The sequence below is a fragment of the Poecilia latipinna genome, unplaced genomic scaffold, assembly GCF_001443285.1.
Source record: "Poecilia latipinna isolate Pla-1442-1.1 unplaced genomic scaffold, P_latipinna-1.0 Scaffold940, whole genome shotgun sequence".
Taxonomy (NCBI): Eukaryota; Metazoa; Chordata; class Actinopteri; order Cyprinodontiformes; family Poeciliidae; genus Poecilia; species Poecilia latipinna.
In genome coordinates, this window is record NW_015113556.1 from 59,136 (window position 1) to 74,222 (window position 15,087).

At 37.9% G+C, this 15,087-nt stretch overlaps 1 protein-coding gene across 1 annotated transcript in view; it reads right to left on the bottom strand.

The window, feature by feature from the left end:
• LOC106957827 (eukaryotic translation initiation factor 3 subunit E-A-like) overlaps positions 1-13,434 on the bottom strand; it is a 39,180-nt gene extending 25,746 nt beyond the window's left edge. The window contains exons 1-7 of the mRNA XM_015049336.1: positions 13,304-13,434; positions 10,099-10,216; positions 9,738-9,855; positions 7,504-7,546; positions 5,899-6,003; positions 928-1,053; positions 477-601 (exon numbers count right to left, since the gene is read on the bottom strand). Coding sequence (XP_014904822.1) covers positions 477-601; positions 928-1,053; positions 5,899-6,003; positions 7,504-7,546; positions 9,738-9,855; positions 10,099-10,216; positions 13,304-13,393 — 725 coding nt within the window. The 5' untranslated portion in view covers positions 13,394-13,434. The remainder of the gene's footprint in view (positions 1-476; positions 602-927; positions 1,054-5,898; positions 6,004-7,503; positions 7,547-9,737; positions 9,856-10,098; positions 10,217-13,303) is intronic.
• Between the last annotated feature and the right edge of the window lie 1,653 nt (positions 13,435-15,087).

Sequence of the window (15,087 nt, forward strand, 5' to 3'; positions counted from 1 at the left end):
AACAGACCACACGGAAAATACACACACTTCTGAAACCACTTTAAAAATACCAGCAAGGTTCATGGAGAAGCCCGGCACCCAGAAAATGTGTTATTAAAGCAAATAGTTTACTCTACATTAAATTTTTTTAAAAAGACGGCATCCCGCCAAAAAAACAAAACAAAACAGAGGAGCTGTTATTTTTAATACTTCGCAGTTTGGAACATCCAAACCACGTGCGACTTCATTCAAAAACTGGTGATGCAAGGCGTTCGTAAAATGTGTTGTTTTTTTTAAACAGCAAGACAGATTTTTTTTGTAAACAGAGGTGATTCTTACCGACCACATCCACTTTCAGTGCAATTTAAAAAAGGGCCAATCAAATTTAAGTTTTCGTTGCATAAAGGAAATGCATTTAGACGCAACAGTTTGCCATTGTTGGGGGGCTTTAATGCAACTGAACAAATAAACTTAGCCGGGAAAGGAATTGTACTTACTGTGGTTGGTAGAGAAACAGGTCAATGATGTTGTCTCTGCCCTTGGGGTGGTTGAAGAAGACGAAGAGCGACCAGTGAATGAGCCATGTCCGCTGCTGGAGAGACTGGAGAGGCGAGCTCACCGACTGAACAAGACCAGACCAGAAAAATGTCACAAAAAAAAACAAAAAAAAAAAAAAAAAAAGTTTATAAACACAAATATACAAGATTTAAAACTCTTTCCCCAGTGAGGTACAAGGAAAACGAAATCTTGTGTGCTTGCCCTCTAAATGGCAATTAAACACCAACAACGCCTTCATACAGAGATCCAAGTTCTTAAGTACTCAGATGAGAGCCGGCAGTAAGAAATAAAATGCCACAGCAGAGCTGTTCTGCAAGTGAAATGTCAATATGGGAGTCTATGTAAGGGAATCTAAATGCGGTATCAAATTCTGAGAAGTGGGGCATTTACGTTGTTATCAATAGTCTCTCTCAGGCGGGTCAGGTCCTCCATGGCTGCCTCCCAGTTCTGCATCAGGATCTCAGAGGCCAGCTTGCCCCACAGCGAGTTCAGGGCATTCCTGTCTGTAGACGGCACCTGGTGGGGGACAAGTTGACATTGTACGCTTGTTACAAAAAAAAAGTGATGAATCACAACAATGGAGAAAATAAAGGCTCAAACAAACAAACAATGTTTATAGGATCTTGGAGTAGTCTGTGTGCTAAACATGTTAGATGATGCAGAACAGAACTCGACAGTAAAGACCAACAGATCATGACAGGCTGCTAGAAAATAAGTGCTTAAAGGTGTTTGCGTGCTTTTTCCATTTCCATTCAACACATGTAGGTGTTGGAAAAATATTTCTGTTCATGTAAAACACTGACTTTGAAACTTAAAGAAGCACCAGCTACCCGACACATTACACTGCCATCAGCTGAGACGAGCTCCTGTTGTTACTCTTCACAGGGCAGAATGGCAAAAATCTAGAATATGGTGAACACGATTTAGCAGAGAGCAAAATCCACGATTAACCAAATAATCTATTTGATTAATCGTGATTAATCGATTGTTGAAAATGTTGTTTGCCTAGAGATCAAGGCAGCCAGAGCAGTGATTAAATCAGAACTCTGCAAAAATCATGTACATTTTGCATTCAAAAATGAAAACCTTCTTCCTCTATGTTCTACCTAAAACTCCTCCAGTGGCAGTTTTAAATTTTTACAAAAAAAAACAACAACCTTATAACAAATTAGCTCAATACTGTTGTGATGTTAAGTTGAGCAGAAAGAGCAGAGCTTTTCAGATGTTGATTTTAGATGTTTTTTGCTGTAGATGCATCCTTTGCTACAAATCATCACTAAAGTAATACTTTTGTTGCATTTCAGGTAACAAATTTTTTCTTTTCTTACTGAAAAAGGAGCTGGATTATTCATTTATTTGAAACTTTTAATGCATTCCTAATTTTGTACAAAAAAATCATCAGAATATAGAATAACTGATTACTAAAATAATTTCAGATTGTTGTATTTTTGGGTTTTATGTCTCAAATAAAAGCAAGTGGCTGATACTACATGTTTTTATATCCATACTGTGATAATATGAAACTGTAGATAACTCAAGGTGATCAAGAAACTTTCTTCCTAGTCACATTCAGGAAGAAACTAAATGTGTTTATTTCGTTAAGTTTTTGGTGGTTTTTTTGTTTAAATTCTTTTGTGTTTTTTGGGGAAGTTTTGCTGGTGGCAAGTAGAATAAGCAAGAACTCAAATATATTGTTCAAAAAAAAGGAAAAAGTTTTAAAGATTGCAGTTTTGTTGCTTGTTATTTTTAGCTCAACTCGGACAATAGCACAATTTTCAGCATTATCCTCACTCAATCTAGTCAATAATTAGAATGAAACCTGACCCAGCTCGGACGGGGACATCTCTGAGAGGACAATTACTCTCAAACATGTTGCAGGTTACCATTTGTGATTTCCAGAACGGCCCAAAACAAACAAAAGGAGAAGCAGGTAATGAAACGCAGGTTGCAAAAAGCCCTCTGATCCTCAGCTGGTAGTGGACGTTGGGCTGCACCACAAGGCTCATGGGAAACTCAGACTCACATTAGTCCGTGGTAACATCAGACGGCCAACGCTGATGACATGAGTCAAGCAGGAAGTGAGGGTGGATGTCTGCTGAGTGTCCAGAGAAACTGACCACACACCCCCGAGCATCAATTATGAAAAAAAAAAAAAAAAAAAAAAAAAAACACAGATGCAGCCACTTGAAGTGGTTGAATAATTCTGATAAATCAGTTTGAATGAAACATTTGTGGAAACACAAAGGGCGGCACTGCCACTCTGGCTTTAGAGTAAAGGTCAGGGTTTCATCTATAGAAGTGTTTTATTTTGTTTCCTTTTATTCCCCCCTCCCCCCTCTTCTGGAAGTCCCTGCCTGCTACATTTGGCTGACCTCCAGGTCATTATGGCAGCTTTCTCCACACACACAGAGTCCGGCTTTTTTACTAGTGGCCACGCTACAAAAGTCTCAATACCTGGGTTTTTCCAGCAGTTACCTTAAGTTTCCACTGGGTTTGTGAAATGGGCACATTTTCCCTGACTGACCAGCAACAATAAATTTACTGTGCTGGGGTTCAGGCGGGACACCCAATCTTTATTCTTAACATCCAATCCCTGCATTAAGTGATGATATGAATAAGTTGCTCTTTTCGGGGGCCTGGGCCGCACTGTAACAAGACCTGAGGCATGGATTTTGCAAGGCTGGCTTGCTTCGTTTAATTGACTGGGTTTCCCACGTTAAATGACTTTATGGAGCCTCAGCTCTCCCCATGGAGGAGGTCTGGTTGGGGGGTAGGAGGGAGATGGTGGGGGGGAACACAGACGAGGGGCTTGTGAGGATGGGAGGTCCACAAAAAGAGAGCCATACACTGACTAATGAAATCCATTTCTACCTTTTCCGTTCGCCCGAAAAGCCTGCCGCATTGTCAAGTTTAGCCAACAAAAGATCTAGTTACAGAGCCCGATCCTGGCCTGAACTTTACACCAGGGGTCCGACCGACTGTGGGGTAAGAGATTTTCTTTAAGTCTACGCTAGACTTTGAGCAACTGAGCTCAATTAGAGCAATTTTGGTTTGTTTAGAATGAGCCGGAGAGCCACAAACAACTGCTGGAGGAACAGTTTGACATAACTTTTGCGAGGGGGGTTTTGGGCACTTTTTTTAACGGGTTTTTCTCCTCTTGTACAAATGACTTGTCGCCATGGATGTGGTACGGTGGAGAGATAAATAAACAGATCCACTGTTTTTTAGGGGAGCGGCCAAGTTTCCGAGAAGAGACCTTTCACGACAAGCCAGACATCAATGACGTCAACAAAAAAAAAAAAAAAAAAAGATGAGGAGGGATAGTGCAGAAGTGAATCTTAATTCAAATGAATTTGTTTTATCGCTGTTTTGGAGGAAAAAGAAAATAAATGTTGACGTTATGGCTGCCAATTCTTTCAGGCCTGGGTTTGGCCTGAGCGCTCTTCTTTCCCACAAAGCTAAATGCTGAACCAAAGTCAAACCGAACGCAGCGGACAACTGGATGACATTTGGAAACCAGCAGTTATGTAGGTTGGTTGCACTGGTCATTAAAGAACCTTTAGCCGAGTTCAACTTCCTCACACTTGATGCAGAATCACAAAGTTCACATCACAAAACCAAAGCCATAAGGAATTTAACTTTATCTAAGATTATTATTGTAACTTGAATTGCAAAGGGACTGAGATTATTTTGTCTCCTATAATAATGATTGCAGTTAAAGAAAGACTGCTGCACCTTCCTGTCTGGGAGATGCTTTGTTTGCACAAACAATAGTTATTCAAATTGTACTAAATTTAAAAGCAAACATCCATTAATCAGGATAATGTTTTTAAAAGACTGTTTGGTCACAATACTCACTATGGAACTGCACTCAATATGAAAACAAGTAGGGCTGAAACAATTAACTGGATTCATAGTGATTAACTGATTATTGACATAATTGTCAACTATTTTAGTAGTTGAATAATAATCAGGTGGAGCATAGAGACTCTAAAACACGCCATTTGCTGAAAGAACAACATGATCAGAGCAGTAATTAAGCCAAAACTGTACAGAAAGTATATACATTTTGTATTTAAAATTAACAAAAACCTTTGTTTGAATATCTTTTACCCAGAGTTCCACTAGTGGCAAATTTTCAGCTTCATCTGATTCAAATTTTGGATTAATCAATTATTAACTGGTTAATCACAAAATAAAACACAAATAATAATAATCACCAGAGTATTGATGTATCACTGCAGCATTGATGTTACGTGAAGCACAAAGGGTTGAGCTTTTCACATGTTAATGTTTGAATTACTGTTTTTAGCTGCAGATGAATCACTTGCTCGAAATGATCTAGGTTAATAAAAAGTTTAATTTTCCATTAAAAACGAAATTACATCATTTGCTTACTTATTTTTTTTTACATTAAAAAAAATAAGCTTCAGTGGTTAAATGAAAAATCTGCAGAGTGTATAAATTTTTCCTCTGATTAATCATCAGAATAATCAATTACTAAAATAATTGTTAGTCACAACTCTATACAGAGAAACGCATTAAATGGGACTGAACTGAAATATGCGTCAGCCTGACCCATCAATGAGTCATATCAAAACAGACCAATCATTCAAACTTTATCGAACAAAAACAACTGCAGGTGTGTGTTTTGAGACTGGAAGTAAAGCTGGATTCAGTTCCACTCACTCATTAGTCAAGCTCCCTCATCTTTGACTATATTAATGTCTTTAATGCCGTTTCTCAATCACATAACCCTCTGCAGCCTCTTGTAAGCTGCCTCTAACACTGGCAGCCAAGTATAAAGTGTCTTGCATAACTAAGCAGAGAAGCTTGGGAGTCGTGACTGGGGACTCTCTGGCCACAGCTCTGAAATCAATAAGCTGTCTGGCGGGGCCCCGCCCCATGAGAAGAGTACAGACAGATTATGCGGCCTGCCGCTGATCATTTGGCCCAATAAAAGATCCAACTCAAGTACCACAACAGCCTGTGCTTGATATAGAAGATGTGGAGGGAATTAAAGAGGCAATAACTTGAGCTTTTCCAAGTCCTGACATCCTCCCCTGTGGAAGCACTCACATCTGACAGAATTTCGAAAATCCATCAATGCCTTTCTGAGGGCACTGAAGTTTGTAAAGATAAATTCTTATTCAGCAAATACATTTTATATTGTTCTGATTTTATACTTTGCCCACTATATTTTGCATTGTTTTTCAATTGATGATGGAATAACATCAGTTTTGCTCCTACAAAGATGAGTGAAGTTGGTGAAACTGATGTTCATATTTGAGAACAACAGAGAGGTGACACTAGAAACGACTGTGTAAATGTAAATGTGTGCGATAGAAGCTGGAAGCTCACCAAGACACGGAAGAAGTAGAGGTACTCGGCGGCACCGGAGTAGTTCCCGCACTCGTACTGGAACTTGGCATATCGGTACAAGGTGTCCAAGTACTCCTGACGGAACTTCAAAGGAAAAACAAATACAACCATTTTAAAATTCACCGTTGCTTAATGTGATGATGGCAGAGAAACAACTTATCTTTACAGGAAAAGCATTTATCCACTCTCATGCTAATTAGCCTGAATGATTATGACAGGCTCTGAGCGATGTGCACACAAGCATGATTTATAGCACTGAGACCCTCCTCCTGGCTCTGATTGGTTGTTTCTAACAGAGTTACGCATTTCTGAAGCTAGCACTGGGAGTCGGCAGAGGAGCTTGATTTTTTTTCACAGATTCGTATTATATAGTAATGGTTTTAACAAATATGTGAAGAAAACTTTTTTCTTTATATAAAAGTTGCATACTCCAGCATTAAGGCCCAATTTCTACAGCATATCGGCAAAAAAAAATTGATTGGAGCTAGGTTTTGATTTAATTTCATAGTAGCACAAAGTATAACTGTGAAACTGAAGGAAAAAAATCTCTAAAAACAAAGTGAGTCATGCATTTTTATTCAGCTGCCTTAGGATGAATACTTACATCTGAAGACAAGTGGTTGTAAAGATTTTATTTTGAAAGACAGAAAGAAAGACAGGCAAAAATACAGAAAAGAAAAAAGAAAGACAGAAGGAAAAAAGACAGAAAAGACAGAAAGAAAAAGCTTTTACTTAAATGTACAGTACAGGAGTTTATAATGTGAGCCATTCATTATAATTAAAATCACAATTTTAATTTGGATTTTAATCATCTATCCTTTTCCTCCAGCTTCACAGTTATGCATTTTTTTGTACTGGTTTATAACATAAAAGACATTCAAGTACGTGGCTGTCATGCGACAAACTGAGCAGAGCGCAGGGCATGTGAAAACTTTTGCAAGACGCTGTATGCACAAACATTTACTGCAGGATATCCCATCAGTGGGATTTTTCTCCCGACTTCTAAATCTGCAATCCATGGCAACATAAAAAAAAAAAAAAAAAAAAAAAAAATATTGAAAATGCATAAATATATAGAGGGCGGTCGCTTCCAGCATGCAGGACGGTGTTTGCTGATGTGCAGCATGTCAGCAGTACCAGCTGACGTCAGAAACCCCCCAAAATAAAAAGCCTGTGCAGCAGCAGGTTGAGAGGCCCAGCGCCCGGACTGGGTGGAGGTACGCTGAGGATCGCACGCAGGGTCAGCAGGATGCCGGAGCGGAACGGGACCGATGGAGGGGAGGGTAAGCGGCCCGACATCACGGTAAATATAGAACCTCCGGCATTCTTGCGGCTCCATCCACGGGTTCCGAGCTATTCCGTTTATTCTTAACAATTCACCACAGAATGTAAATGTCCACAGGATTTGTGCAAGCCATACAAACCCCGAAAATGAGTTAAGGGTTTTGGGAACTAAATCTGCTGTTCCCTGCTCAGCCCCGTCCCTTCCCTCCTGCTTTGCCCCCGAAACGACCACGAGTTCACCAAGAAGCCATGGGAAATGCTCCGGAGAAGCGACATGTCAGCAAATGGGGCTCAACTTACGTTGTACTTTTCTTCCAAATAGTCAAAGAGCATTCGTCCGTCCCTGGAAAACACAAAAAAAACAGAAAGAGACAAGTTCCTGTAGTTAGAGCCAGTTTTGAACCGAGTTGTCGTCTGGCTGACATTTCAGAACCACCTCCAGGTATACGGTTCAGCTTGTGGTCGAAAACAAGAGGAAAGTGTTCAAATATGTGTGATGAGCTGTTTATTAGATTTGGTTTTGGTTTGATGGGAGGAGTGGGGATGGGGGGGAGGGGGAGGGTGATATTTTGCATGGTGAATAAAGTGAAGACTGATTCCTCAGCCCAGCCTCTGTGTCTCTCTGGGTTTGTCAAAAATCGAGGAATGCACTGGCTCCTTTGGAAACCGTTGTATCCCGAATGCATTTTACTACTTCGCCGTCGACCAAAAAAATCTATTTATGTGGACACCACATTCAAACTATGTGTCTTTCTAGGGTAAATTCAGTTTTATAAAAAAAAAAAAAAAAGAAGCCGGGAACGTATGAGTGTGAGTTTGCTGGCGCGTATGTGTGGTGTGTTAAATGAATTTTGCTCTGAGGCTGAGGCATTCCCCAACGGTTTGCAGGCCAGGTTGAAGCAGCAAGAATGCGCCGAGGTTAGGAGATGGGCGGTGTGTGTGTATGTGTGTGTGTGTTTGTGGAATGGCGACCCGCTGGGTGTTGCAGAACAAAGATTCCACAGATTGATTAGCGCCAGTGACTGCTACGCTCACCAGTGTGTCAAAAGTGAGGAAACAGGAGCGTTACATTTGGACTACGGCTGCAACGATTGTTTTAATAGATGGATTATAGGCCTGTCATAGTAACCAATAAATCAATTAATTAAATGAGAAATCATTTCCATTTGTATGATGAATTGATTTTCTCCTTTCTTCCTTCTTTATTCCAAAAATGTGATGACAAGAATCTTTAGTTTGGTCTCAACTACTCACTTTTTTGAAGGGCAATTTTACTCACGGAGACCAAAAGCAACACGTCTGTTGAGCAACGACTCGACACTTTCAGTTCTACACTTTACTGACACAAAATTTTGCATATCTATATGTATCTTTACTTAGATGTACGCAACAAAATCAAAACAAGAAACGTTATGTGCAACATGTTTGTAACTGTAATAATTAGTATCCTAGGAATAACTGCTTTTTGTCTTGTTCGGTTAAAAGCTGTTAGAATCTGTTTGCACATTTTTGTTTTTTAATTCATGTATCAAAAATGTAACACCCTGCTATTTATTCTGAGGTTTCTCCAGGACTAAAAGCCTTATTATCTCTCATTGTCTAAATTGAGTGCATTTAAAAAAAAAACTGCATCAGATATTAAACAAAAACAACAAAAATAAATATTTTTTTCAGTCACATTTTTTTGTGAATCTGTGGGACTGAACTGCATGTACTCAGTAACCCCAAAACACTGCACCAGTTGTCAAGTTGTCGCTTATTAGCAGACAAACACAATGAATCAAGCAACAACACTGCAATTTAGGACATACTGGCAAAATAAAAAAGCAAACTGCCTGTTGGCCTCGGAGACGGATCTTTAGACCGTCAATTATGAGATTATGATCGTGTTGGAATCCGACAGACACACAGTGAACACCTGATGAATAAAAACAAAGCCTTCTCAATGTTTTACTGGTTACAAACTACAAATCTGCTAAAAAAAACGTATTTTAAACCAATCTGTCTTTTGAACAAAAAATTTGTCTGATTGGGTAGGAGATGAGCGATATGGTCTTGAAAGTTTTGTTGTATTTTGCTGTAAAAATGATGACAAGAAATGTTTATTTTTTCTTTTTTAGGTAACTGTATGACTGTGACTGTGTGTCACAGCATTTACAGCCCCACCAACACAAATACGGCTCTGGACAAACATTCCTATTGGTAGTGTGCTTCTTTAGGACACCAGTCACACAAAGAAGTGTGACTTTTATCACTAAACTGCACACAATGTTTTCAAATTTATTGATATTTATTGATGTTTTCAGTGGATAAACAGTAGAGAAAATAATAAAACCATCGACCCAACAATAAGGATAAACTTTCCCTGCAGATTAAGTGAAGATACCTTTCCAAAACACTAAAAGATTTTTTTTTCCCCAACACTTGGTATCTTGAATCTTTCTGCGACTGTTCAACCAATTTAGCTCTCTAAAACCAAAGACAATCTGACAGATACCAAGTAATCTAAGGTGTTTTTTTTTTTTTGGCCTCACCTGGAGGACTGCATCTGCCTCGTCGTCTCCGGGTCCTCGAACATCTTCACGATGGGTTCCGTCTCCCCTTGCAGCTGCTTCAGCTGGGCCACCACCTCCGTCCTCTTCTCCCTGAGAGCTGACGAGATGATGATAAACAAAGATATTAGTTACGGCGGCATCATAAAGCGGCGTGTACGGAGTCCGGACCCCAGCGCTGGAAAAGGGCTGTAAAATAAAAGTTTACTGCTAAATCGATGCCGAATGGAGTGAGGGGTGCGCAGCAGTGGCCCTTTTATGACGTCCATCAAGCGATATTAACCGTACTGACTGATTTTGTGGCTGTTAGATATGAAGATGGCAGAGTGCCGTCGATGCTTACTGTGGGGAATTTCCGTGTCGTTATAGAGGTTTCTGTAGACGTCCATGGCGAAGTCCACCATGTTGGTGTCACTGAGGAGATCCAGTTTCCCACGGAGAAGTTCCTCCTCATTGTAGATCTGGAAATTTGTCACAACTTACATGAGATTTTTAAAAAATAATAATAAATCAATAAAAATCGAATTTTTGAGAGCCAACATATAAATAAAAAGCACAAAAAAATGTCTTTTATATTAATTCAATCCTTCGTGTTACTAGAAGCATCCCAGGATTTTACAATTAGGTCAACTTGAGAGCTGGCAGTTAAATGACTTTGTAAAAACAGATTAAAAGGCCCGAATGAACTCAAATGACCATAATTAAATCTTATTTTAACAAATAAATGTTCTGCCTAATTTAGCATTCTTTACTCTCTATTGTGTTGCTAGAGGCACTTAAATGGTGCTTAAAGTGAGCAGCACTTTAAGAATTAAGCCTTTAATTCTGCCCATATTCTGTCATCATTCAGTATATGAATTTCTATTAGTCTAATATTGCAAATAGGTAATTCATGCATTATGAATAAGTTCCTGATAGCTCTAATGGCGAATAAAGTAGCATGTCACGATTCCAAATTTTGCTTGTCCCAGAAATTATTGAGATAAACGATAATATTGTTGTTCTGAGACAATTTTCAAGTAGCATATTGAGAATGACATAATAATGTAAGCACCCTCTCTAAAAGGTCAATAAACTTGAATTTCTAAAGAACAATTAATGCTAGAGCTGGAAGACATTTTAAATATCCAAAATAAATAACAGAAACAATAAAGTTAAAATAATTTTAAAAAACACCATCGAAACCATACATGTAGTGTATTCTAAAGTGAAATACTGTGAAAGATTTAATATGATTCTAAAAACATATTCTAAGATAATAGAAAAAGTTCATCAAGACAAAGACAATTACAATCTTTCCCCATTAGCAAATCACTCACAGCCACTACAGCTTTAAAGAAATATTTAAATATTGAAATAATATTAATCATTAGGCTCAGACAGGTGAAACAGGCAAAACTGCCAGTAAAGTCTTTTGTCCCATGATAATGGAGCTAAATTTAATACATCATGTGATTAACTGATTTATTGATTACTGTGACAGGCGAAGTCTCAAATACAGACAACAGAAATGCCCATTTGTCATAACTAATTGCTAATTTTTGTTAGTCTGTAACGTGAAAAGAGATTTGTGGATAAAACGTGAAAAAGTTGAAGAAGTGTGAATACTTTTGGCCAGCCACTGAAGAGTCTAATACTTAGAAACCATAAGACTTGCTGCAAACACGCCTCCGAGCAGAGATGTGGTTTCACCAACGGAAATTTAAGACTTTTTAAGATCATTACAAATGGGATTTAATACTTATATCTCAAAAGACATGCACTAACTTTGTCCAGCCAACTTATGAGAAATTTCCACTTACAGATGATGGACACAAAAAAAAGCTAGCTAGCTAGCCAGCTAGCAAGAGAGACAAAGAACCCAGTGAGGATGTCTGTGTCGCCTGACAGAAAAATACATTGAATATACACGATTAAGTAGTCCTGCCTGCCAAGATAACATTTAAGAAACTATTAACATATTTAAGGCCGATTGACCTTAATATGATTTTATGACATTTTAAGGTCTTAATTTTAGGTCCATAAACTTAAGACTTTTTAAGGATCTACAGACAAATTGTGCAAAGAAAATCCTCAATTCATTCACTAAGGAAAACAAGCTATCCAAACCAACCTGGCCCTGTGACAAAGTAAATGCTCCTATTTGCATATCTGGAGTATAATATGATAATTTCTGGACATGGTGTTTTTCCTCTAAAAAGGTGTTTTCATCATTTGAATTCTGTTTGACACAATAACCTAAATTTCTTTACAATTACAAAATGGATGGTAGATGTTTATTTATTTTTTGCTTAGGAAGATTTCATTGGGTATAAACAATAAGTGTGAAAAAAGAGGTCGCATGAGCTATTATAACAAAGGGGACATTTCATAACTGCTTTCACAACTTATTATTACAAATAATTTAGTATTTCCTTACTTTAGTCTTCCAAAGTATAACTTGGAACAAGGGCGAGGATTTATTGTATTTTCTATGTGACAATACAATGCCATATATTTCAGCTTTAAAAAATATATATACAGAAATATGAAATGAAACACTAGATAAGCCATTTGGCAACAACAACTCATATTAATATAATTCTTCACAGTACTTCACCAAAAGCAGAAATAAACTAATATGTAATGTTATACGTAGCAAGCTATTATTGTTGGTATGGGGTTTGTCCCTGAGAATCTATGCCTAATAGCCCCTTTAAAAACAATCATTCGGATTGACCATAAAATAAAGGAAAATCATATTAACACACCTGACTATTAAATGCTTGCTTAACATAATGTCTGTTGTGGAGTCATCCACAAAACTGTAGTTAATGCTAACTAACTTGCAAATGAACATAAAAGAGTTTGCCGAAGCAAACCAGGAGACTCTTGTCGGAAGCAGTTCTGATTCTGAAAGCTGAAAAGAGTTACCCAGCTGTAAGGGAAACGTAACAAGTAAAGTATAAAGCTTCTGATAGCTAGCGCTACGTAGAGCCATTTAATGAGAACTTCGTTCACCAGAATATTCCACTGGGCCAGCTAAATCTCTTATTTGTACTATGGCACTCTGTACAAAATCTCTGCACAATATTTGGACACAAACAAAGCAGTTTAAAGCAAGAAAATACATATTTTAACGAACTCAGCATTGCTAGTGCTACTGTAAAGTTAGTATTACTACAGTGGACACTTCCGATGCATTCTCTTCACACATGACTCTGCTAAAATCTTAGCGTTTCTCATTCGTTATACTGGAGTTTATATATGCACTCTGATATATACATTTATCTTTGAAGTAATTTTATGTTTCAACAATCACTTACCACAACGTCTTACCACAAATAGTTGTATCCTAATTTTTTTTTTAATGATGAATGGTGCTTTTATTTTGAAAACAGTTCCCCCTTCTTCCGCCTAAAGTGGCAGGATTTTACACGCGGGAAGAAAATGTGGCCATCTAATCCTACCCATGTTTCGGCTTCTCCGTCTGTCTAATTCACATATTTTGAACAATTGAAACTACAAAAGACAGGAAATAAATGTTTTAATGTTTAACTGTTCCATACCTCTTTGACGGACAAGAACTCCAGCAGAGGAAAAACGAGATGACGGTCTAAAAAGTGGGCTATTTTCGTGGTGAGGTCGTACTCCGCCATCTTTGCGCCGGGGAAGAGGAAGTGAATTTGTGATGCAGCTGTATGCAGAAGGATTGACCAATCATAGACATTCTAAGCATCATCACCGAAACAGAGAGAGAGGAGGAAGAAAACCTTGGAAATACATACTGGAATACATTTGAAATATTCAATAAACATGTAATATGTTGTCGCGTCAGTATTGTAGGCAGCTAAACACATTAAAAAATATTCTTAGAATGTATTAAACATGTGTATTAATATAAACAAATACATCCCATCCATGATATTAAAAGGTATATTATACTTCAACAAAGTATAACTTTACCAATATTTTTACACATTTTGCATCCAAAAAGTATTTTTATTATTTACAACTGTGAAAAGGAACTGTGCAAAAACAGTAGTGCTCATCATTCTTTATAAATACAAAGAAAACATTTGTATTTCTTTTCTAAGCTGTTTGATTTTCTTCTGATCTTTCAAACTGGACTTTTAGGGATTCTGGGATAAAGGTCAATGCCTTTGTTTTTTCAAGGAACCTAGAGAATGTTCTTCGATTATTCTCACATTGTCCCGTTGACTGTGTTTACATCAACCAATAGAAAACCTTGAAGGACTGATTGCTAAGGTTTAGCGATTTTTAAAATCTTTGGAGAATTTTTCAGGGTTATAGAAGGATTAGTCCCTATTAGGTGACCTTTAAGGGACATCTGTTGAAGTTTATCCTAAAGTTGCATTTTGAAAGTTTCAGGGAATCCTTAGGGAACATTCCCACAAAGTTGGGAAGGTATTGGGTCAGGTATTGTTTTACCTTCAGGAGATATTCAGGGAACGTTAGCTCAAGGTTCTCCTGACGCTCCAGGGTCAAAGTTGAGGGTGACTTTTAGAAAATATTTCCACAAAAGTTGCATCGCTGTAGTTAACAACCAGGGAACCTTTCAGTGAATATACCTATTAGATCACCACAGGTTGGTGTTTATACTAAAGTAGGGAGACTCACAAAAGATTCCCTTCAGATCACATTGTGAAAGTGGTGATTGATCTTTAGGGAACATTTAGAGACAATAGTTCCCAGAAATCTGCAATGTCTGTGTTGAAACTAACCTTCTGAGAACATCTAAGGAGCATTTCCTAAAGGTTCTCACAAAGGTTTGTAGATTAATAACCTTGACAGGATAGACCTAGAAAAGTATTTAAAGGGAATTTTGTTTCGACACATACAGGGAACATTCCCATAATATCATCTGTGGATTATAGTTTATTTTGCCATTCAGGAGCGTTCCCTGAAGATTTCAGTAAAGTTAGTGTTTGCGGTGTAGTGCTCCATTTAGTAACAATGAACACTACTTAGGCTAACATTTTTACCTGTTGACTTATTATGCTGTTTTATTTATTTATTTATTTATTTATTTATTTATTTATTTATTTATTTATTTATTTATTTTACCTCCAGTGGGTTTTCCAAAGGATGCATGGATGCAAATTTTGGGCATCCTATAATTTCCTTGCATTGTTGATGCAGTAAAACATTTCCTTTGTAAAGGTGGATCCAAGTGAACACTTTGTTGAATATAAAAACACAGGCTTTTCCTCCAGACACCATCGATATTGCTCCTACAACTTCTTTATGAGGCTGAATCCCTTTGAGGGCAAATACAGTCTCACTATACCCTTTTTCACCCCCCCCCCCTAAAGAACCCCCACACACCCAC